Below are 23,093 nucleotides of genomic sequence, written 5' to 3'. Positions count from 1 at the left end.
TTACCTATATATTATATATTCTTTGTTTAAAAAGTTCACGAAAGTGAAATGAAAAAGTCGGCCCAACTTTAATATACTTATTTCAATGATCCTCTATTTTATGAGTCAGTGCAGTAGTTTTCTGGCATACCGCTATTCGGCAGCAAGTATTTGAAATTTTAAATAAATAAATAAAATAAAATAAAATTGTTTGAGGTATGGGAAGAGCTACCATCCAGAAGTATCTAAATTTTTATTGTTAGTTCATAGATAGTAATAGTATTTTGAGCTAAATGAAAAATAGGAATTTTGCAAATTGTCTTCAATTACTGCAAATGGATGTAATAATAAATTGAATTTGTTTAACAAAAAACAGATATTTAAAGCTTTTTCGCCGATTTTTGAACGCATCCTCACTTTGAAACCGAAGCGTCGTGTTCATACCGATCCGATTACCGATTAAATACTTCAGATGTAGCTAAAAACCAATCAAACACTAATCTGAACATAAAATATTATTTCTGCAACTAAAAAAATTCATAGATTTTCTATTTAATCCTTATCGATAAATCTCCCATCTTCGAATATTAGTTTTTATTTTTGCCACGATTCTAATAATTGCTGTTGTGTTTTCTATGCTTCTTCTCTAAGGCTTGATTAGACACTTTTGAAAAAGCCAACCTAATTACAATTCACTGTTTTGAATATTGAAGATTCTAGTTATATATTAACCGTTTCAGTATGAATAATCTTAAAATAGTAATGAATATTTTTTACAAAAAATGTGACTATTCTCTATTCTTTCCATTATTTTGAATTACGCATACTTACAGCAATCTTCAGAATCTAATTTTACATTAGGTGTCTTACTATGTATCAAAAGACTAAGCATTTAGTCACATTTTCTGTGACAACGTGACTATATTTTGAGCCAGGAAAAGGATTCTGTCGCATAGGTGTCGCATTGCCATTTAACATCAAAAACTCCTTTTAAGGAAACATTCAGGACTTCGTGTTAAATTTATCCGAAGTAGAAGGTAGAATTATTTTTAATTATCTAAAAAACCGTTTTGATGGCACATTCTGCTTAGATTCAGGGAAGTTACTTCCTCTGCTTAAGAGTTGGGAGTTGATAGATATGTGAAGTGAAAAAATTTCGAATTCTTCTTAATTAGTTATAAAGTCGTTTTAATTGCACATTCATTCCAATTTTGGGAAATGTAACTTTACCATATACTAATACATAACTAATACTAGAATATTGTGGAATGATTTGAAGAATGCAGAGATTTCTTTATTAGTAGATAGATATGTTAGGTGAAAGAAGATTACATTTTTCTCAACTAGCTGTAAAGCCGTTTTGATTACATATTATTACTAGTTCTGAAGAATAGGTTGAGCGTTCTACAACGTTTTTTTTCAATGTCGCTGCTATGGAGTTTGTTGAAGACTGTGTAAGTTTCTCCATTAGATATCACTGAAATATTATAATATCTATAAAAAAGAATAGGTGATAATGAGTGATTTGGAGTGAGTACAGTAAATGTGTCGAAGATTTTTTGTTGAGAATATTGTTGTTTGAATATGAAGAAGACTAAATCCACTAAGTTGTGCATCTGCAATAATTTTTACTTTTTAAACAATTTTTTTAGAAAAGATAATTGGGAATGCTCTTTTAGTTTTAAGTTAAAAACTAGTGGTTATCAAAACTGTCGATTTTATCCTTGATTAAAACACACCAACAAACACATAAACGGATTTAACACGCAAACAGATCAACAAATAAAATTAAATTGTAATAATAATAAAAATTTTGCAAATAAAAATTATGTTAACTGGTGTCGTTGATGACTAATTTGGTGCCACTCTAATGTGTTCTTAATTTTCAAGTTTATTATCTACTGGAGAGTGGCCACTAAAACTTCGCATTCAAAACAAATTTAGCAGTTTGTTTAAAAGATTTGACAGCATAATTACAGACCAAAGTGCAGTAAATCTTGTAAAATGTTTGAAAATTTACGATCAAATTGCCAAGAAGGCTTAAGAAAGGCTTTAAGTACAATTTCTGGAAATGGTGTTTAGTTTGTAGATGGTATAGCATAAAAAAGCAGTTTCAACCAAATCGTTGCCACTAAAAAGTAATTGGCTATACTATGCATTTTGTTAGACTTTGATTGATCGATTAAATGAAAACAAAATTGGAATTAAGACAATTGACCTAAAATTTTATTTTAATAGAGCCGAAGTGCGGATAACTTTAGGTATTTAATTTAAATTGTATTAAAAATATATTTTTTTTATTAATATTACATTTTATTTATTAATATTATTTGTTTATTATTTTGTATGACGAAATCATTTTGACTTCTTCATTTCGTATGACATCAGAGCTTTATGAAACTCCCTCAGTTTTATGTTGCTAATGTGGCGCCAGTTTGAATTATTTCCAGCTATTCACAGTTAAAGTCAACCTACACATGCAATTCACAACTAAAGCATTAAGCACTTTTAAAACTTTAAGCCAAGTATCTATCAGCAGTCTTAATCCCACAAAATATGAATAAAGTCTGAGCGTGAAAGATATACGACTTTACCGCCGAAACACTCTCATTTGAGTTACTGCAGACATTATTTAATTTTTAAACAAATTTTTTTAACATTTTTACTTAAATTTTTTTTTTTACTGACTGCCTTCTCAAAGAGCCATTTGGGTTTAACAAGTGGCTTAAAGGCTTGGCCTATGATTCGTATATATGTATATTACACATATTCATAGCGATCTTAAGTGCAGTAATATCTAATAATAATATAATTGAATTCAAATTGTCTTTGTCTGAATTTATTATTATTATTAGTTTTGCTGGTATTGCATTTTGTTTTTTTTTGTTATAAAATAAATAGAAACAATTTTTTTTTGTGTAATTTAGATAAATTTATTTGAATCTAGAGAAATTAAAAGAAAAAAAAAATAAAATAAAACTTAATTTAAGCATTTAATGCTATCCTCATAGACTTCCAACTGGGTGCACTTCTTCACATCCGTGCCTATTTGGATTTTGTATCTGATGTTGGGCTGTAAGCCTTATTTCGATCTTGGGATAAACATAATTTAATTTAATTTCAAGCAGCTCAAATCTGGCAGCGGGTCACTTTCGCTTTCATGCAACATTGTTGTTTTATTTATTTGTTTTTTTAAGATTCATTGACACAACAGCTTTTGGTGCACTCTTGTTTATATTTGTTTGTTTTTTTATCTTTCCACTAATTTTAACTTAATGATTACTTTAGCTTCAAATAGGCAAATAGTCAAACTAGAAAAAAAACTTCAAAAGACCCCATGGATTCAATGTTTGAACGTTTTTGTTGTGGCATGGCAAGATTTGCGTATTTGCCACGAAACTCAGCTGCCATCAATGGATGCTCTTTCGGTTTGTTGGCTTTGGCAAAGATCATCTTAATTCATTTTATTTTTAATGATCAACATAATTTTTGGATCATTTGCAAACGCCACAAACTTTCGCAAATAATTAAATTGTTAAACAGTAAATTTTTTTCATTTGTTGGTGTCTTTTTTGTTTGAATGTTAAAACAACGCGAGTGAAACTTACGTTTAGTAAAAATTGCAAAATGATGTTCAACATTTTTTGTCCAATTTTTTGCGTAAATACAAAGGCATAAATAATTATTTAACGAATGCATTGGTTAAAAATTAAGTGAACAAATTGAGCAACTAATAATAAGGAGTAACCAATTATAGTTGTGCGAAATGAAATATTTGGAAACCAATTAAATAAATTGTTAAAATTATTGAAAATAAAACAGTTTATATATTAGCAATTTACTATAATTTATTTTATTTAATAAGACACAAAATACATAGGTGAGCACATAAAGTTTCAAGTAAAATAACAAATGTAACCTTAGGCCAGGTTAGGTTAAGTTTTATGAGTGTTAAAAATCACTTACAACTGGTCCATTATAATTCTGTGTACTGCAAAATATTTCGATTCTTCAATAAATTTGGGGTGCTGAGAAAGATGTGAAACAGTCACAGATAGCCTTTTACCAAAGGTTCCTATTAGGCAATACGTTAATAATATTCAGTATTCCTAACAATATGGAGATAGAAGTTCCGTTTCCTTTATATAATACGTTAAAGCAAATTTAATTCTAACTGTTCGTGCCCTATCGATTGCTACTGCGGCTTGTTTTTTTTCCTAACATGGTTTTTGTCTATATCAAATCAAAATGTATTACTAATATATTAACTTTTTCTGAATTGTATCGATTTATACGTAACTGAAGATGTAGATATTAATGTTAAAAATATATAAAAAGTGAATATTGAATTCAATATATATTACACAAGTAGCAAAACGATATTTAAACATACAGAATCGAAAACAATGCTTGATTATATATAACTAACACAAATTTTTATTGCTTCCGTGTAGCTTAAATTAATAAATACAGATTTCTTACTTTCAAACTTCCATAATCTTCCATAATAAAAACAGTTTCTGCCTTAAAAGCACCACAGTAATCGGAAACCTTATATTGCTTAAATATTTTCAAAATGTTGCACCTCATACCGCGTGATGTTCAAGCCATCAAAATATATATCTAGGTCCTCTTCCAATATGAAACTTCCAGACAAATAGGTCTCTTTTGATGGAAAGTAATAGTAAATTTTCTGATCAAATTATGAATAACGAAGATATAAGCAATATTTTCTAAATAAATTTGAAAAGACTTATGATGGAACTATCGCTGTAATTTATAGATCTGATCAAGTGCCGCAAGTGAAACTAACTACCATTTATCGGGTGATGCCTACTGGATTTTAGTGTAGTAAAGTTTACTGTTCGAGTCAATATTTATTATTTGTAACGTTGGAAAAAAACAGTTTTTATATAATATTATATGTATATATATAATGTAATATAAATATATTACAAAATAACATATATATATAGTGTAATATATAATAGCACTAATAAAATCTGATATACATTTTTTGTTCACGGTTTTATTTCGTTAGCTATTTAAGTTAAAAAGAAATGTTTTATCCTAATAAGACTGACTTTTGTTTTATTAATTTTTTCGATAGTTGTACTCTACAAATTATGTTTAAGTTACAAATTTGAAGTACATTAGAAAATAAAAAAATTCTCTGCAAAAAACCTGTGTGAATTGGCTGTTTATGCTACAGTGTATAGCTGTAGATCTAAATTGATCTGAATAAAATTTTGAATATTCTGCCATATGAACATAAATACAATCTGTACCAAATTTTATTTGAATATACTTATTAAAAACGAATCTTGACCAGACTATTTACTTTATATAGCAGATAAGGGATGTCATTTTACCTTAATTGGCCGTAAAACTGCGATATCGTACTTCGGTGTCAGCAGCAATCAACTCTACTGCGTCCGCACCTTCTCCATTTTAGTTAATTTGCGGATATTAAATTGCTGAATTATATCAGTATCGTGATAATGTTCGTACAGGTCGTGGTTCATTCGGATGGGAAAGTTGTCACCAACTCGTAAAGAATTAAAGATCTTTCGAAGAACTTTTCTCTCGAAAAATGTCCATGCATCTTTTTCATTAATTCCGCTCTGTACAGAAGCATATGTAAGACGACCAACCTATAAAGCGTAAGTTTTGTCAGTCGGTAGAACTGTTACATCCTATACGATATCGTGGTCCGATTTTGAACAATCCGTCAAATAATTAGAGCTTGCTCCTAAGAATTGTACACTTTTTTGTGTAAACTGTATAATAGTGTTAAAATTTAAATCACACAGCGTTTGTTTAAGTTAACCAACCTTGTTTATGTGCTAAATTTCCAATTACCTAAATTTCCAGATATACCTTCAATGTACCAGGGCCGTATACTGCACATAAATGGGTAGTAGGTAAATGATAGCTAACTGATTTACTTGTAGTCGTTTGTAGTGCTCCTAATCTTGATAATATTCTGATTTTCTTTTTAATTTACCATTTAATTGATTTTGTTTACCGTTTATATGAAAAATTTTTATAAACTATTTTTCATTTTACTGATTATACTCGTACATGTTAAAAACTAAGCTATGGAAAGTGTTAGTATTGTTCGTATAATTATCTTTACTAATATCATGTATTAAAATTGTATATATTGTATCTAAACTCAACGCAACAATATTTCTCTCTATTGATTGCGTGTGACTTGTAGACTTAGTATGCATCTCATAATTTCTTCACATAATTGCAAGCGTTAACTTGTTAAATCCACTGAAGAATGATAAACTGCAAAGTCATTTCGTATACATTGTATTTCTATGATTCTGATTCCATTAATATTACTTTGTGACATCCTTCATAAATTTTATTCCGTACAAAATATATATCATCATTAATTTACGTCTAACGGCATTTAAACATACCACAACACCAACAACAAAGACTTAGAAAGCATAAAAAGGCAATGAAAGAAAAGCAATCTTGCTTTATGGCTTATGTGGTTATTACTCTCAGCTCTATGAAATGCATCACAGAGATGACCGAGACGAATCAGATCACAAGAATTATTACACACAAAGTGAAAAAAGACAACAACAGCAACAGCAACAACAATAATAACAACAACAATATAGAGAAAAAGTCTAAAGTAAAGCTGTGCGCGCATAGAAATCTTCATATACGGAAGTTAAGCATGGCTTAGATTTTGTTACGTGTGCGCTAGCATTTTACAGAAGCTTAATTTATTTTCTAAATGCTAAGTGAATGTCCGCCTGTCTGTCAGTTAGACGGTAGACTGGTCTACGAATTTTATTTATTTTGAGTTTGAAATCTCAGCTTTTAAACATACTGAACAGTAATTTTTTTTTTGCACATTTTTAATTTGAAACATCATTTTATTTTTCTATTTTATAGGACGACATGAGCGATCAATGCAGTCTAACTCAGGCTGGTCTTGAAGAGTACAACATACGTGCGTCCTCCTATTACGATCAGCCGGTGTTGTTTCATCATCAAAAGCAGTCATCGTATGCGCAGTCGGAAGGCTACCACAGTTATGTGTCCAGCTCGGATTCAAGTTCAGCCACACCATTTCTAGACAGGTGAGTGCGTTTTTATAGTTACTATATTGGTGGGGGTATATGCTGGGTTTAGTGTTATTAACTTAGCATGACCAATAGTGCAGTTTTTATATGTACCAAAGCTGCTAAAGAATCACACTAAATAACATCAGCCAGCAAATTAAGTTTGATGAAGTGAAGTTATTATAAACTAGCATCGAAGATGGCATTCAGTATGAGACGGAAATGCAATATTTTTGTTAATAATTTTTTGTTAATACTTCTTCATGTTATAGAAACGCATCTAAACATACATGTTTATTGCGTTTACAATAGAAACGGAAATTTTGAATGGTTTAGGAAATGAACTTCTTTGCGTTATTAGTAAATATTGTTGCATAGCTTTGCATTTGTTAATAAAATATTTGTTCTTTAAAATATCTAAATGACATGAATCTTTTCTAAGTTATTGTAAATAATGCAGTTTTAATGTTGTTAGGAAATTATAATAGTTTTCTTTTCTTACTCTGAGCCGTTTCATACCAAAGCATTCTACATTTAAATTAGTGGTCTTGTTTTATAGTTTTGTTTTTAGGTAGTTATATGGTGTGTTTTAATGCCACTTAAGTATTTGCATCATTTTTAGTAATAAAATAGTTGTATAACGATTAAAGTTAGTAATATTCTAGTAACATAACACAAAGCAAGATTAGAATTTTTTAAGAAGTATATATAACATCTATATATATACTTCTAGTATTTGGCGGTAAATTCCAGATATCTCTTATCAGTTTAATGACCATGTTTACTTCATTCCGTGAACTTTAAAATCTTCACAATTAAATAGAAACTATATAAATAACAAAGTGGGTTACGGAATCTTTTTTAATACATAACATAAAATAGATATAACCTGTCCATTACTTACTATTAATCCATCCGCCAACATAAAAATGTGACAATAGATATGAAAGAACTTGATATTATATAGAGTATTGATATATTCATACATTATGATGTGAACAAATTCCTAGAGTTTTAGAAAACTTAATTAAAACGTATTGTCAATTACCAGTAGTCCCTAAATGAGACAGCGTAACATCATTGCACAACATCTGGATTTAAGGCTCATTCTTGTTTGACCAGTCGCTATAGAAAATAGTAAGGAACATTCTAATTTTGCTATTCAGAAAATTTTTAATTAAATAAATTATATAAAAAACCTGGATATAAGTTACCAGAGTGATATAAGAAATATTGTAAATTCACTATCTATAAATGTTTTAATAAAAGTAATTTGAAAAAAAAGGTTAAGTTATTAGGCTGCTATAAAGAATTTCAGGAAACATTTTAGATTTGCTTCTTAAAAAAATAGAAACAAATCTGAATATAAGACACAATATTGTCGATGTAGTGATAAAATCTATTGTGTAGATATCCGTCTTCGATTCTGGTTAATAACGACATCATAATGTCAATAATGCCGATTCTCTGTATTAATAGCAGACCACAAACTATACTATAAAGTTGCATGGCTTTGTATATCATTCTCTATATGATTTTTTAATTTTATACCTTTAAAATTTCTGGAACGAAGTTCTACAATATTAAAAGATTAACATATATTAGACATTAAATATTAACTAGTTAAAAAATTTTTCGGTGTTCAAAAACTTAGTTTCATTCCAAGACTTTGGTTTTGAAAGGATCGTTTTCTTTTTTTTTTTTTATCTACTAAAGAACAGTCAAATCTATAGGTCAATGTGTATCAGTATCCCTTATATTAGTATTATATGAATGATTGAAGCCAAATTCATTTTTGTGAGTGACATATCTAAATACATCATATTTTTTCGCTTTTTCATAAATATTTCAAAAAATAATAAATAAATGTACGTCTCCTTGAAGCTTAATGCACAAATAGATTTTATTACATTTTACCGAAGTAGCTCAACGCAGTGTTAGTATTTTTATTAAGCATTGTTTTATACTTATTTTAGAATAATCTTTTATAATTATGTATAAATTTGTATGACGAATATTACTACATAGTGTCGAATTTCGTTTCTTTGTTTTTTAAATAAAAACAAAATTAATTGTTGATTTTAGTGGTTCACGTTGCGAATAATATTTTAATCATTTATACATTTCAATTGAAGCACATATTTTCGGTGATGTATTTTTAAAGTGATCACAGAATAATTTGAAGATCAAACGCAACTTAATTTTAACATGCGCAACACTTTGTTCTGGTATTTCCTTTGTTCTGGCAATTGATTAGTGAGTTTTCGTTGTAGTTCATATTCATTTTCACTTCTAGTGATTTCAAAAGGTGCTTTTTAGTTGCATGTTTATTATTTTCTTTTTTGCAAAATAAAGGCACATAAGCTAAACGTACCAAAAACCAAAAACTTTACTTTCTTCTCTAACACTATTCCATAAAAATTTTATCAAATTTAATTGGACAAAATATTGTTCCTAAGTCCATAAGCAACGTACAAATATACATATATAATTAAATATATGCAAAAAATCTCATATTATACATTAGATTATTAAATATTTTAATGAAATATATTTATAAAAATTATACAAATATATATATTAATCATCGATATATTACGGTATATTACTCTAATAGCACAGGAAGCACCAACAATCAATAAAATATTGTTCTTAAGATGTAATGACAAATGTGATTTTTTTCTTCATCAAAACTAAAACCAGTATATGTATAACAAACGATTTAAACCAATCTTAACAATTCGATCCACCCATTTATCTACCAATTTATTATGTCAACAGAGTCCAGTTGATCGAAAATGCTTTTCTTCTTTTTTCACACACTGTACCATAATTGCTAACATCTTCCATAACGCCGGACAGTGTTTAAATTTTGCACCTTTGAATATTAGTATTATTTATCAGGGGGAACGGACGACAGAAAGTGTTTTATGGTCAGTGGCGCAAAGCACATAATGCCGGTTTGTGCGTACACATTTAACCATAAATTGTGCTATAAATAATGTTTTTTCTTTTTCTTCTGTTGTATGTATAATTAATGTTATGAACACTAATGCTGCTGCTATGAGTGCTGTTACTACTGCCATTGCTAATATTTTGTTGCCATTGCTGCTGTGCTGTGCTGTTCATAATGTTATTGTTATTGTTGTTATTGTCGCTGCGCTGTGTTGTGCTGTGCTGTAGTAGTTAAGTTAGTAGTACAACAACATTCTTTGAAACAAGTTGTTTGCTTTGTTTAATTGCTCGTATTTTACTACTTCACTCACACTTGGACGCAAAGTGAACGTGTGTAAAACCTTGAATTCGTTTTATAAACAAAAACAAATGACAGAAAAATAATTGAAATCGGTCACATTGACTCTAAACACTGCCTTACGGGTGCTTAACATTATCTAACAAATCAGTAAACAATGAAATTCGATTAAAATTATTTACATAATAAAAAACTTTAAAAGAAATATGGTCCAATTATACGAGTATTACAAAAATTAATTTATTTTATATAAATATTAAATTCAGCACAGAAATTGAAACAATTACAGTTCGTAACATTTTACTTACAATCAATTGAATTTTAGCTAAATCTACCTAAAGAGTGCGCTGTACACAAAATTACATTAGTATAGTATGTTACATCGCTGCTAACACTTTGTAGTTTAACATAATTTCATAGGCGTCATTAAAAGTACTTTACTCGCTGTAAACGAAATTAATGTTAACATTTTTTTTGATAAATAAGCATCAGCCAGATTCGTTAACCGATAACTTACAAGAACAAAACTTATTTTCTATAGCAGGGCTGTCCAATGTACGACCCGCGGGCCATATGCGGCCCGCTGCTAATGCTTATACGGCCCGCAACATGTTTTTAATATACTATAATTACGCAAATTTTCTTTTGGTGCACTGTTAAAACTACATTATTTTAAATTTATTACCCGATTCATAATGTATTTATTATAACAACTATGAACTTATTATTAGTTTTTGCGGGCCTCCAATCTATATAGCAATTTGTATTGGCCTGCGATCACGTCTAGTCTGGACAGCCCTGTTCTATAGGATATATTTGTGCACTTACACTATAATTTGTCTTATTTAATTTTATTTTTATTAATAACAATGACGATAGTCTTTTAGATACTCTTTTTAAATAATTATTTATGAGTCTAAAATCCAAAACATATTATTATTGTTCAAACGTTAAATCAAAATTATTAGCAAGCATAATAATATTTTCTTAACATAACCGAAACGCAGTCTATGATGTGAACTTACATTCAAACTATTACTCTGACCAATTAACTTAATTAGGATATAAATAGGTTTTTCGAACAGTAGTAAACTACAACAACAAAAATTAATTTTATATTATTTTTATTAATTGAATATTTGGCTGACCATACAGCTGTTTCGAGTATTGTTAAATAACCATTATCAATGATCTTGGAAATAATTCTTGTATTTAATTATTCGTAAATAATTTTCTTGAAACCAGGAATCAAGTACCAGGAATCGAACTCGTGTCCTGTCAAATTTGAAACTCAGGGTCAGCGCACTTTAACCAACTGATCCAAAGCCGTACTTGACTTTTATGTTCGCACATGTTTCTGGAGTTTTGTTAGGAAATGCTTTCTTTTCTAGTTTTTTAATTTACAAATAATAACTCTTAGTTTTAAGCTCAATTCAAATTTTAAATAATTTAATTATATTTAACATTTAATTTTTATTTGCATATTGACAAAGTGAAGTCATTAACTTTCGCTAAATTTTGCAAAACAGCAAAGTTTTAACGACTATAGAGTCATCCGTGGTCTTGATTTAGCTGCAATTTTTCAGCAACAAACATATCTATAATTAATTAAACTATTTATTAAACATTTAAGACAGAACTTGTTCTTATAATACTACAGTACTAATTCAGAATCAAAATGAAGCGCAATTTTGAAATATAAATTAAAGTATTTACATACATGTAAAAAGTTTTTTAGTAATATATTCAGTATAATCAATTTGAACTCTTTGATAAAATCAATAGTGAATATATTTATATATATATAATTTTGTACACATCATATGGAACCCAAAATAAAAAACATCTATAATAGCAATTTACAAGGTTAGGCGATTGAAGTGTTTCCTATGCAAGCGACCATATCTCTTTTGAGTAATATTATTTTTTATTGATTCAAATGAAAAAATTTGTTGAATTAATCAAAGTTTCAGAATTTATTCACTCAAATTTATTCACTCGATGTGCCCACCTTTTGTCTTGACTTCAGTTTCAAAATAATTAAAAAAAATGAGTTGCATGCTTCACGAATGTGATTTTCCGGTATTTTGGGCCATTCCTGAACAATGGCTTCACCGCATCCATGCCGGCATATTTTTCATTCCTCACCTTAGAATAAATATCAAACAAAAATAATTTTTGGAAAAGTAACATTAAGAATAGGCTAAAATTGTTCAAAACTTTGAAATCCTTTGTTTATTCTTCTAAATCTATTTCATCGCAAAGTATTATTCTTCCAATATAAAATATTTATGCGATCATAGGATAGGATACGAAAAGAAAAAACTGTCCTTGAAACAATTGTAAAATCAAATTTTTCAAATGGGCTTTAAAATGCTCAATGATTTGATTGATATATCCTCAATCGTGTCGAAACTGTGTCTCCAGGATGGTCTTTTGAATTTGAGAAATAGTTCAAATCAAACGGTGTTAATTCAGATAAATACGGTGGTACCGCAATAATGTGAGTTGAATTTTATCTGTTGCACTATATTCGTTTAAGTTATCGGTTGTTTTCGGGTCGTATGCATAGATTTATATCTCATCTGTTTTATCATACCCTAATCAGAAAACAATGTTCAACGCGAAGCTGTATTCCTAAAAAAAATAGTGTTTTCCCACCAAACCATATTTTACTGTTTTTGTGAACTGATGAACTGATCCATATGTAATGTCAACGGTGTCAGCGGGGTCTTTATTTGTCAATTGACGAGGTCTTTTGAGCACTAAATCTTTTTTTTAATTCCCTTGACGTATTGTTCCACTAGTTCCATTTTATCACAATGGACCATTATTTGAGCTCAAACGGGCTTTGGTAGGCAGGTTCACCAATTGTATTCACGCTTTAACTACTTTATTCGAATTATGTATAAATTAAGATTTTTACGAATCTTCAAATCTTAACAAAAAAAATTTAAAAAATAAGATCAAAAAAACATTTTATCACTGAGTGACATTTCTCAACATTGTCAAGTTGGTTATATATAGTCTACCAAAGTGCTGACCCGGCGATGCATCACTAGAAATTGAATTCATTTAGTAATTTAATTAATTTACTTAGATTCATACTTAGATTTAACAATAATAAAAGCCTGAACTGCAGATTTATTCGAACTTTAAGTGCCAAATTTTTAAAGTAGTTTCAAAGTACCATTACGCGTTATAGTTTTCTGTTATCCAACCAATTCATAAAAATACTTGGAAGTGTTCGTTGACATGGTCAGATATTTTGTTTCTATGCTATTGACAGTGTTTCAATGGTCTTAAAAAGCTGCATAAAATATAATTTTCGAAAATTATATGTCTTCTTACAAAGAATATAATTATTAAAGAGAAAAAATATAATTTCGTTTTTATTTTTATATGAGGTAATATAGTATACTAATAAGTTTAATTATTCAAAACCGGAATAAAAGCAAAAAAAATGCAATGTATGTAAAAAACATACACGAACAATAAATTTTTAATTGGCATTCTAATGTTACGCTGGTTATTAAGTTCAGTGAAAACTTATATAAAATGAGAATATATTATTATATAGAATTATTAACAAGAATTATAGATATACATTGGCGCTCCTAGTTTGAGCATAAGGCGGAAGAAAATAGATATTTCTTAATTTGATAATTGATGACAAAAAACTATTAATTAAAAATGTGGAGTACTTTAATCAAATGTATAATATTGCCTATTTTTTTAGTTCTTAATCCCAAATTTGACTAATATTAATAGAATAGTCCCATGTACACAAACTTTTACTATCCTTAACATTTAAAAATATTATTGGAGAAACTTCCTTATAGTAGGTTTTAACAGTTGACTACTTTGTATAATGTTACTCTTTTAAGCAATATTAATAACACAACATAACATAAATCAGCAAATAGATTGGGGGACTTGGATTCATTTCCGAACGACTCTTATAGGCTTATATGACATGATAGTTCGCACCGTTCTAAGCTCTCACCAGGGACCTAAGGGCTCGAAAAAAATCTCTTAAGCTCGGGAAGAATCTTTCCAAGCCATTCGATACCATACAATGTTTCAATCACGATGATTCCTTATTTAACTTAATATTGGAAGCTATAATTCTGGCAGCAGAATCGAACTATATTCAACAATGTTTTCACAAAAGGCGTCTGACAACAATATTGATATTGTCGGTCTGTACATACAACTTTTCTTTCTAACTGTTTTTAACTTAAAAGAACAAGGGAAACTAATTGGCTCTGTGGACATGAAGGGCAAATAAAGTATTGTTTGTCAATAAACAAATCTTCTGAACGTCTTGAGATAATTGTCAACTTATATTTGAAATTGTGAAATACTTTATATATTTAACGTAACAATAACAGCCTAAGGAATTAACAAAAAATCACTCTTGCCATCAAATGCAGGTAAACCATTAAGGCGTAAAGCACTCTCTCGATAATCGGACATCATGCTCCACTAATTTTCTATTATATCGTAAGATGCAAAAGCTTTGACAATAACCAAAAGCAATGACAAGTTATTAGGAGCATTCTAAAGGAACATACATGGAAAGATAATTACTTTATCCATTAAAAAGCGAATAGATGAAATATATGAGATATGAATAGATGATTCAGCTTGAAAGGTCTTTAATTCAGTACTCCTTTGGTTATCAAATCACAAATTTTACTTACTTATTATTATTATTTAATCCTTTTATTCCTAGGTGGAACAGAGGGCCGTAACAAATAGTTTCCATTGAACTCTATCTAATGCAAGACGTTTTGTTTCACTCCAGCTCTTTCCAGCATTTCTTAATTCGGCTTCAGTTTGTCGTTTCCAAGTATTGCGCGGACGCCCTGGTCTTCTACTGCCTTGAGGGTTGAAATCTAAGACATTTCTTGCGATATCATCAGCGGGTTTTCTTAACGTATGACCAAGCCATTTGTATTTGCGCATCATTATTTCATCAGTTATAAGAGGCTGATTCGTTCTAAACCAGAGCTCATTATTGGTTATGGTTGCTGGCCAAAATACATGAAGGATGCGTCGTAGACAGCGATTGACAAAGGCTTGTAGCTGTTGTGCGTCTCTTGCCGTTAGGTTCCAACTCTCACTACCATATAGTAAAGTTGATTTTACGTTTGCATTGTACAGGTGTATCTTAGTGCGTTGTGTGATGTTGGATGAACGCCAGATTTTGTTAAGGGTTCCAAACGCTTGCTTCGCTTTCGATAGCCTGTGCTGTATGTCTTGCCGACTGCCGCCGTTGTTCGAAATGTAGCTTCCCAGATAGCAGAAACTTTGTACATCTTCGATGTAGGAGTCATCTATTTGAAACTTCGTTGCGCAGTTTGAATTGAGACGCATAGACTTGGTTTTGTTGATATTGATTGACAGACCAGCTGCCAGTGCACGCTTTGCGATGTTGTTTAACGATATTTGCATCTGGGAAAAGTTATGTGTTAGTAAACAGATGTCATCAGCGTAATCAAGGTCAGTAAGTTTGTTATGAAGGCCGAATGAGATGCCATGATTTGTGCTCATAGCTTCCGACATAACCACATCTAAGACTATATTAAATAGTATAGGTGAAAGAATGCAACCTTGTCGGACGCCAGACTTAATTTGAATTTGCCCGCTGAGACGCCCTTCGTGAAGTACTGAGCAGTGCGCGTCAGAGTACAAGCCTTTTACTAAATTTATTAATTTACTCGGTATACCTTTACACTCTAATGCATACCAGATGGTGGTATGGAGAAGTGTATCGAATGGACGTTTAAAGTCGATAAACAGCAAGTATAGAGGAGATCGCCATTCGCTGGACTGTTCGACTATTATTCGAAAGCTGTTTATGTGGTCGGCACATGATCGATTATGCCTAAATCCTGCTTGTTCGGCTCGTAGTGTAGGCTCAACGGCCGAAGTTAAACGTTTATGTAAGATTTGAGCAATAACTTTATAAGCTACATTTAGTAAAGTTATGCCTCTCCAGTTGCAGCATTCCATCAGGTTACCTTTCTTTGGTATATTAATAATGATGCCGTCTTTAAGATTAGGCGGTAATGACTCTTGGGACCAGAAATTGTTGACAATTGGTTGAATAATTTGAGCAGCTGAACTTTTGTCTGCTTTGAGCAGTTCGGGGGCAATATTTTCCGGACCAGCGGACTTACCTGCTTTAAGCTGAGTTATTGCTGCCTCAATTTCACTGATGTTAGGTACATTTATATCGTTGCGAGCAACATGTTCGTGGTGTCTACTACATAGTTCCTGCTGAGGATAGGTGTTGTTTCCCGCTAGGAGATTTCTGTAGTGATCTTCCCAAACTTTTAGCTGATCTTCGGTAGAGTGTACTAGTTCGCCCCTGGTATTTTTTATTGGCTTTGCAATCGTGTGTTTACGTCCCACCATAGCTTTAGTGATGTTGTGTAGGTCTTTGAGCCTATGAGATTCGCTTGCTTTTTGGGCTTCTGTTGCTAAATTGTCGAGCCATCTGCGCTTATCGGCTCTAGCGCTGCGTTTAACTTTGCGGTTGGCAATACTGTAGTTGGCTTGTGCCTGCTGCTTTGTTTGGCGCGTTCTTGCCCTGTTAACCTTTTCTTTTTCTCCTTTACTTAAGTAAGTTAAAAAATCTAAGGTATCAATTCTATTTACCGTATTTTTGCATCTTAATGGAAAGGTTTTAATTGAAAGTAATTTCTTTCGTTATCAATTCCATGATAAGTTTGATAGAAGAAATATTTTAAAGTTACCAATTTGTTTATATAAACATTTGTGCCAAAATTGTGCCAAGGGGGAATAATATACTAGAAAATATGTTCTTGACAATGTTTCTGCAGTGTGTAATCTATAAATTTCACTGTCAAGAGAGGATCACCGAATAATCCCAACCTCTCTCTGCATACGCAACTGCAAATAATGGATAGCTGTTATTACGATTGGTACTTGAACTTTTACGCATAATTTTAGCTCATTAAATATTAAAATAAGCCACTATATAAGTGAGTCATAGTGCCAGTTAATAAACTTTTTATCAAAATTTGTTGTTCATTTACACACATTAAACATTTAAGCAAATTAAAGTCTAACTTATACTCTAATGACTTCATAGTTTTATCCAAAAAAAAAAGTGGTCAAGTATAATTTTGCAAATTCTTTTTGCTGGCAATGGTAACATGAGTTTTTTGTATTTTACAAGTTTTTCTAAGAAACCTTGGTTTTTCTTAGTATATTATACTTATATTTTTTATTTAGACGAATGAATACTTTTACTTTTACTGAGTTTTAGTGCCTAAAGAAATTTTACAAATTGGTAATAACAGCATAAAGTTGTTCTTAAGACTTAAAGACCTAAGTCTTCAAGCAAAATTTTTCGAGAAGTAAAATTACTGCAATTCACTTAAAAATTGTAAAAGAAGTATTATTTTACACTCATATATAATTAAATAAATAAATTTAAAAGTTTATGGTGGATTTAGTATTAGTTAATTCTATTCTCTAACTATGAAATTGTTACTGTCAGTTAGTATATTTGCTTTGTGTGTTTAAATGTCTACTATCTAATGATTGCAATTTACTTAATAGTAAATAATAAATTAAATAAATTAAAAGCTATTTTAAATAATAAAATATTTATTAATTATTTTGCACTTTGTGGTGTGTAATTAAATCAAATTAAAAATTAATAACATTAACATTGAGTGGATATGCGTAGTTTGCGGTGAAGTTAATTTATTAATTAATAATGTATCTTTTTACTATGCAAATAAAATGTGGTTAATAAATTCGAAATGATTCATGCTAGGCGTGTACGCGAATATTAAAGTCTATTAACCCATAAAATACGTTTTAATATCATAATTGCTTGATTTTTAAAACAAAAAAATTAATTAAATCATTATTTTCCTATAATAGGGCAATTTAATTTAGACTACCATTATATCTAAAATAACTTCAATCTTATATATTCCTTAATAATTGACAATTTTTTAAGTAACCTTTTGTTTTAATTCGAGGTATACTGTATTATATACTTTCGGTACACGCTTTTTAACATTCATTCACAATTTAAACACTATTCTCTATTATTTTTTATAAGTTTTTAATATTACTTTACCATTCAAAAAAAATAAAAAAAAAGAAACCTTGAATAAAATCGAATTAATTTTGAACAATCGAATTTAATAGCTATTAAAAAGTTATAAACGAACTATCAAATTTAGATCAATAAAATCAAACCAATAGATAATGTTTTAATGGTCATTTTTTTCTATTGTACTTCACTTCAACCAACTATAAAACAATTGCAAAAGCCTAATTGTTGTTTGAATTTTATTATAATTTTCATTTCTGTTTTTATAGATTACGTCAGGAAAGTGATTTATTATCCCGTCAATCACATCATTGGTCGCAAAACGATCTTTCATCAGTATCTGGCAGCTCTGTAGCACCATCACCGACACCTCTGCTGTTAAATCCGAAACATGAACGCAGTGCGAATGAGGATGTTGACACACATCACTTATCACATCAACAGCAAAACAACAGCTCTGAAAGTACGTCTTCTACAGAGACTCTTAAATGGTTGGGTTCGATGAGTGATGTTTCTGAAGCTAGCCATGCTACAGGTTATTCCGCAATTTCGGAATCAGGTAGGCGCTTTGAAACACAATTTCAAAAATATTGCGTAAAAAACTTTTTATATTAAACTGAAAATGCATTTTTTTAAAATTTTATTCTAATTTTTTTTTACAATATGCCTACTTCAGTTTCATCATCACAACTAATTGTACATAGTTCCCGCGTTTTAACACCAAAAAGACATCACAGTGAAAGTGTACTATATTTGAATAATGACCATCAACAACAACTTTCACCAAATTCTCAATCACCTAAACAGCAACAACAACACAATTCCAAAGTTAGCCCTACTCTATCGGCACGGGAGCACCATTCACCCGTACAACTGATTTCAAATCACCGACACAGTCCAAGTTATCCGCCTGTACATACAACACAAACCATACAGCCTTATCAAAAACAATTAGTCCCAATTAAAAGGGATTTAAATACCATTGACTTGCCAAAAAGTTCCTTAGTTGCAGCTACTGAAAATGTAGGTACTGCAACGCCTAAGTTAGTAACAATTACACCCGCAACTATAGCACCTATAGCAATTCAAACACAGCCTTTGGAATCGCAGCAGCACAAATCAAATATATCTGTAACAATATCAAATAGTGAAGCTGTGGTAACAATATCTCCGCAACCGCCAGCCAGTAGCCTTGTTAAATGTGACACAACATCAAGCAGCGAAAAGAGCATAACATCGAGTGCTGGTACTAAAACTGTTTCAAATCAACCGTCGACAGCGTCTCCACAATCCCCACTGTCCGATACACATGTTTCTACAGCCAGTGTAAGCAGCACGTCATCTACAACTACTCCGATAACAGCTGCAGTAGTAACATCCGGTACTGCACTAACTACTCCATCTTATCGTAGTAATCATCGTCTTTTTCCAGTAAGCACCTATACGGAACCAATACATAGTAATACCTCACATTATGTGCACCATCCAAAACCACAATACAGTGCTAATTTGCAAAAGCCATTGGCCAACAATCCAACACTAAATACAACAGTTGCAAACACTGATGCTGCAAACCAAGCAAAGTAAGTGTATTGTCGTAATTTTACAATAATGTAATTAAATGTAATGTAAAATGTAATTACTTTTACATCTTTCAGACAAGCGCAGAATTCACCACCCGCAAATTGGCAGTCAGTAGCTGAACGTATTAATGACTTTGAACGTGGAGGTGAGATCAATGAGCCACAAAAATATACATTTATCGATCCCAGCAAAACACATCGAATTTCAAATCCCGCCTTAAAAGCATTTCAAAAAAATGCGGTGCAATCGTATTTTGAGCGCCAACAGCAGCAGCAACAAAATCATTTGCAACCACAAACACAGTCTCAAGATAATAGCCAACAAAAAATTTATCAACCACATCCCTCACATCATCACCTACAACAGCAACAATTATTACGTCCACATTCTTATCAGTCAGTAACGTCTATCAAAGATGCAGCTGGTCACCAAGCACTACGAAACTCGTTGCCTAACACTTATGGTGGCAATGTTACAAATACAAATCCAACGCGTAACAGCTTGACGACAACCACAAAAATACCCACAATGTCACAAAAATCTGTTTCAAGTGATAGTTTAGCATATACTGCTAATGTACTGAATACTTCACCAAGCGCGAAACCGCCTTCACCAGCACCACCACCACCACCGCCACGGTCGCGTTCACTAATGGCAACAACCTTACTACGTCGTTCCTCTTCAGCATCAGATTATGCAGAATTTCGTGATCAATTTACAACCGCTTCACAAGAGAAATTGCAATCGCAATCTATAAAAAACATAACAAATGCTGAGAAAATGTCATTTAATGACTGCGGTATGCCACCACCACCTCCACCGCGTGCACGTGCACCAATAACTTCGAGACGTACTTCATCCGCATCTGAATATGCAGCTATGCGCGATAAAGTGTTACTACAACATGCTGCAGCAATCGCACACCAACAGCATCATCCACACCAACACCAGCACAGTAAAGCGCAACGCACACCAAACTTATATACATCACCACCACATAGTGTATTGATAGCACCGCATGATGATTGGGTGCCAGAGCGTCCACCAAAAAATCCGAATTTACGTGTACCATCTCCAGATCTACCACCACCACCTGCTGATATAGACACAAGTCTCTCAGATGAGCCCTTACCACCGCCACCACCAGAAATACTACATCGGCAGACAAGCTATTATGAGATCGAAAATATTGCACCATTAAGTGGTAACGATACGTTAGCTTCAGCTTTATCACCTAATAGACGTAATAGCTTCGCCGGTTCTTCAACACGCAAACTCTATCACAATCGCAATACGGGTAGTACGCATGATATGCATACGAAAGCACCACCGCTTATACCCAAAAAACCAACGAATATTGAAATTTTACAAGTCTCCAGACCTACAGTAAATTTAGTGCAACAGTCCAATAAGGCGCTTAAAGTATTATTGAATGGTGGTTCACATATGCATCAAGCACAATTGCAGACGGTGAAAATGCCACAAGCTGCTAAGATTACAAGTCGTAAACGTCCACATAATCCAGCGTTAATAACAGTGCCACCAATTTTGGAGAATCAAACAATGACAAGTCCAGTTAATCTCTCACCAACTAGTATGAATTTATCAAGTAATAACCTCAATAAGTCTTCACCACCACCATTAATGCCGCGTATGCTGATACCGAATCAGGCTCCTACTATGTTGATCAACAGTAAACAAAGGTGAGTCATGCCCTATTTTTTATATACGAGTATCAGTGCTCTTTTGAACTCATTCACTTCAAAAGATTCAAGTTTCGTGTTTTTTGGGTTTGTAGTGAAAAAATTTTATAAAAAAAAGTACATTTCAGTTGATTTGAGGGCATTTCTGCACTGAAATGTTTGCTTAGTGATTCAGAATGTTGTCTCAATTATAGAACAAAGGCAAAAGAATGCTTTACTGTTAATAACAGATATTTTTTGAAGTTTTTGGAAGAATACAACTGTTGGTGAAGAATACATGACCACAGGTAGAAATGGCAGGAGCATAAAATCAGAACTTATGATTGTTTACAAAAAAAGAAAATATTTTAAAACAGAGGCGTAGATTAATAATATTAAACTAAACATCGGACAGTCAAACTACTTTAAAGTCTTTGATCTCAGTTCAATTCACATTTAGGACAGTCTTTGACTGCTACACATCTATAAATGAGATGTTGAGACAGTGCTATATTTCTCCAATAGTGTTCCCGGCCATCTCTTATTGAAAAGCCTCGTAGAGATATCAGTCTTGTAGTAGGTCTAATTTTAGGTCATTGTATTTTTGGTTATTATGCTAGGAGATGCTAGGAGAGGTATCCTCTCCTTACCGCAGTTGGGAAAGGACGATTAAAGTGCCTCTCATCTGCTTCGTTTGTGTCCAGCACATCCGTGGCTAAAGCACTTTAGGGGCTTTCATCTTTGAGGATCTTGGCGAACTGCAAGACCTCCCTCTGAATAGCATTATAAGCTTTGCCAAAGGCTCAAAGTGGTTCTAACCCTTGAGTTTTTAATTATACAGTAACACAATGGGCCTATAGGTCTAAGTGGACTCCTTGGGATCGCCGGTATAACCTAACCTCTTCTAAATGTTAACCTAAATGCTTGATACATATATATTAAATTTCATTGAAAATAATATTAAATGCAACAACTTTTAAGCGGAACATGAAACCATAGTAACCCCTTTTGAAATCCATTTTTGCTTTTAAAATATACAGATATGCATAAAATGAATATTATTTTCATTTTATTTATGTTGAAATGTTGTCTTTAAACTATAATTTATTATAAATCTTTGGAATTTTGCTGCTTAATGTGTCATTGGCAAATGGTGTATGTCAGTATGTTTTTAGTTTGAAGTAGCTGAGATAATGAGTCAGCAAGGAAACAATCTGGTATATTCGTATTTTTATTTAAATATCTTAATAAACAATTCATGACATGTAACGCATTTTAAATATTAAAGCTAAAATGAAAATATGACCAATCATGTAGACTGAGTATTGCTTTACAGTAATGTTAATGGCAGCTCTTAAAATGTATGTTAAAAATACGAGCTAGAGTAGATTAGT

General features: G+C 31.4%; 1 protein-coding gene across 1 annotated transcript in view; it reads left to right on the top strand.

Annotated features, from left to right (window-relative positions):
- Nucleotides 1–21,724, top strand: part of LOC119674921 (protein Shroom-like) — a 64,796-nt gene extending 43,072 nt beyond the window's left edge. The window contains exons 2-5 of the mRNA XM_038086079.1: nt 6,904–7,091; nt 18,703–18,992; nt 19,110–20,016; nt 20,092–21,724. Of these exons, the coding sequence (XP_037942007.1) occupies nt 6,904–7,091; nt 18,703–18,992; nt 19,110–20,016; nt 20,092–21,724 (3,018 nt within the window). The remainder of the gene's footprint in view (nt 1–6,903; nt 7,092–18,702; nt 18,993–19,109; nt 20,017–20,091) is intronic.
- The last annotated feature ends 1,369 nt before the right edge of the window (nt 21,725–23,093 follow it).

The sequence above is a fragment of the Teleopsis dalmanni genome, chromosome 2 (genome assembly GCF_002237135.1).
Source record: "Teleopsis dalmanni isolate 2A chromosome 2, ASM223713v2, whole genome shotgun sequence".
Lineage (NCBI taxonomy): Eukaryota > Metazoa > Arthropoda > Insecta > Diptera > Diopsidae > Teleopsis > Teleopsis dalmanni.
The sequence above is the reverse complement of the archived record's forward strand: the minus strand, read 5'-3'. Positions and strand labels throughout refer to the sequence as shown.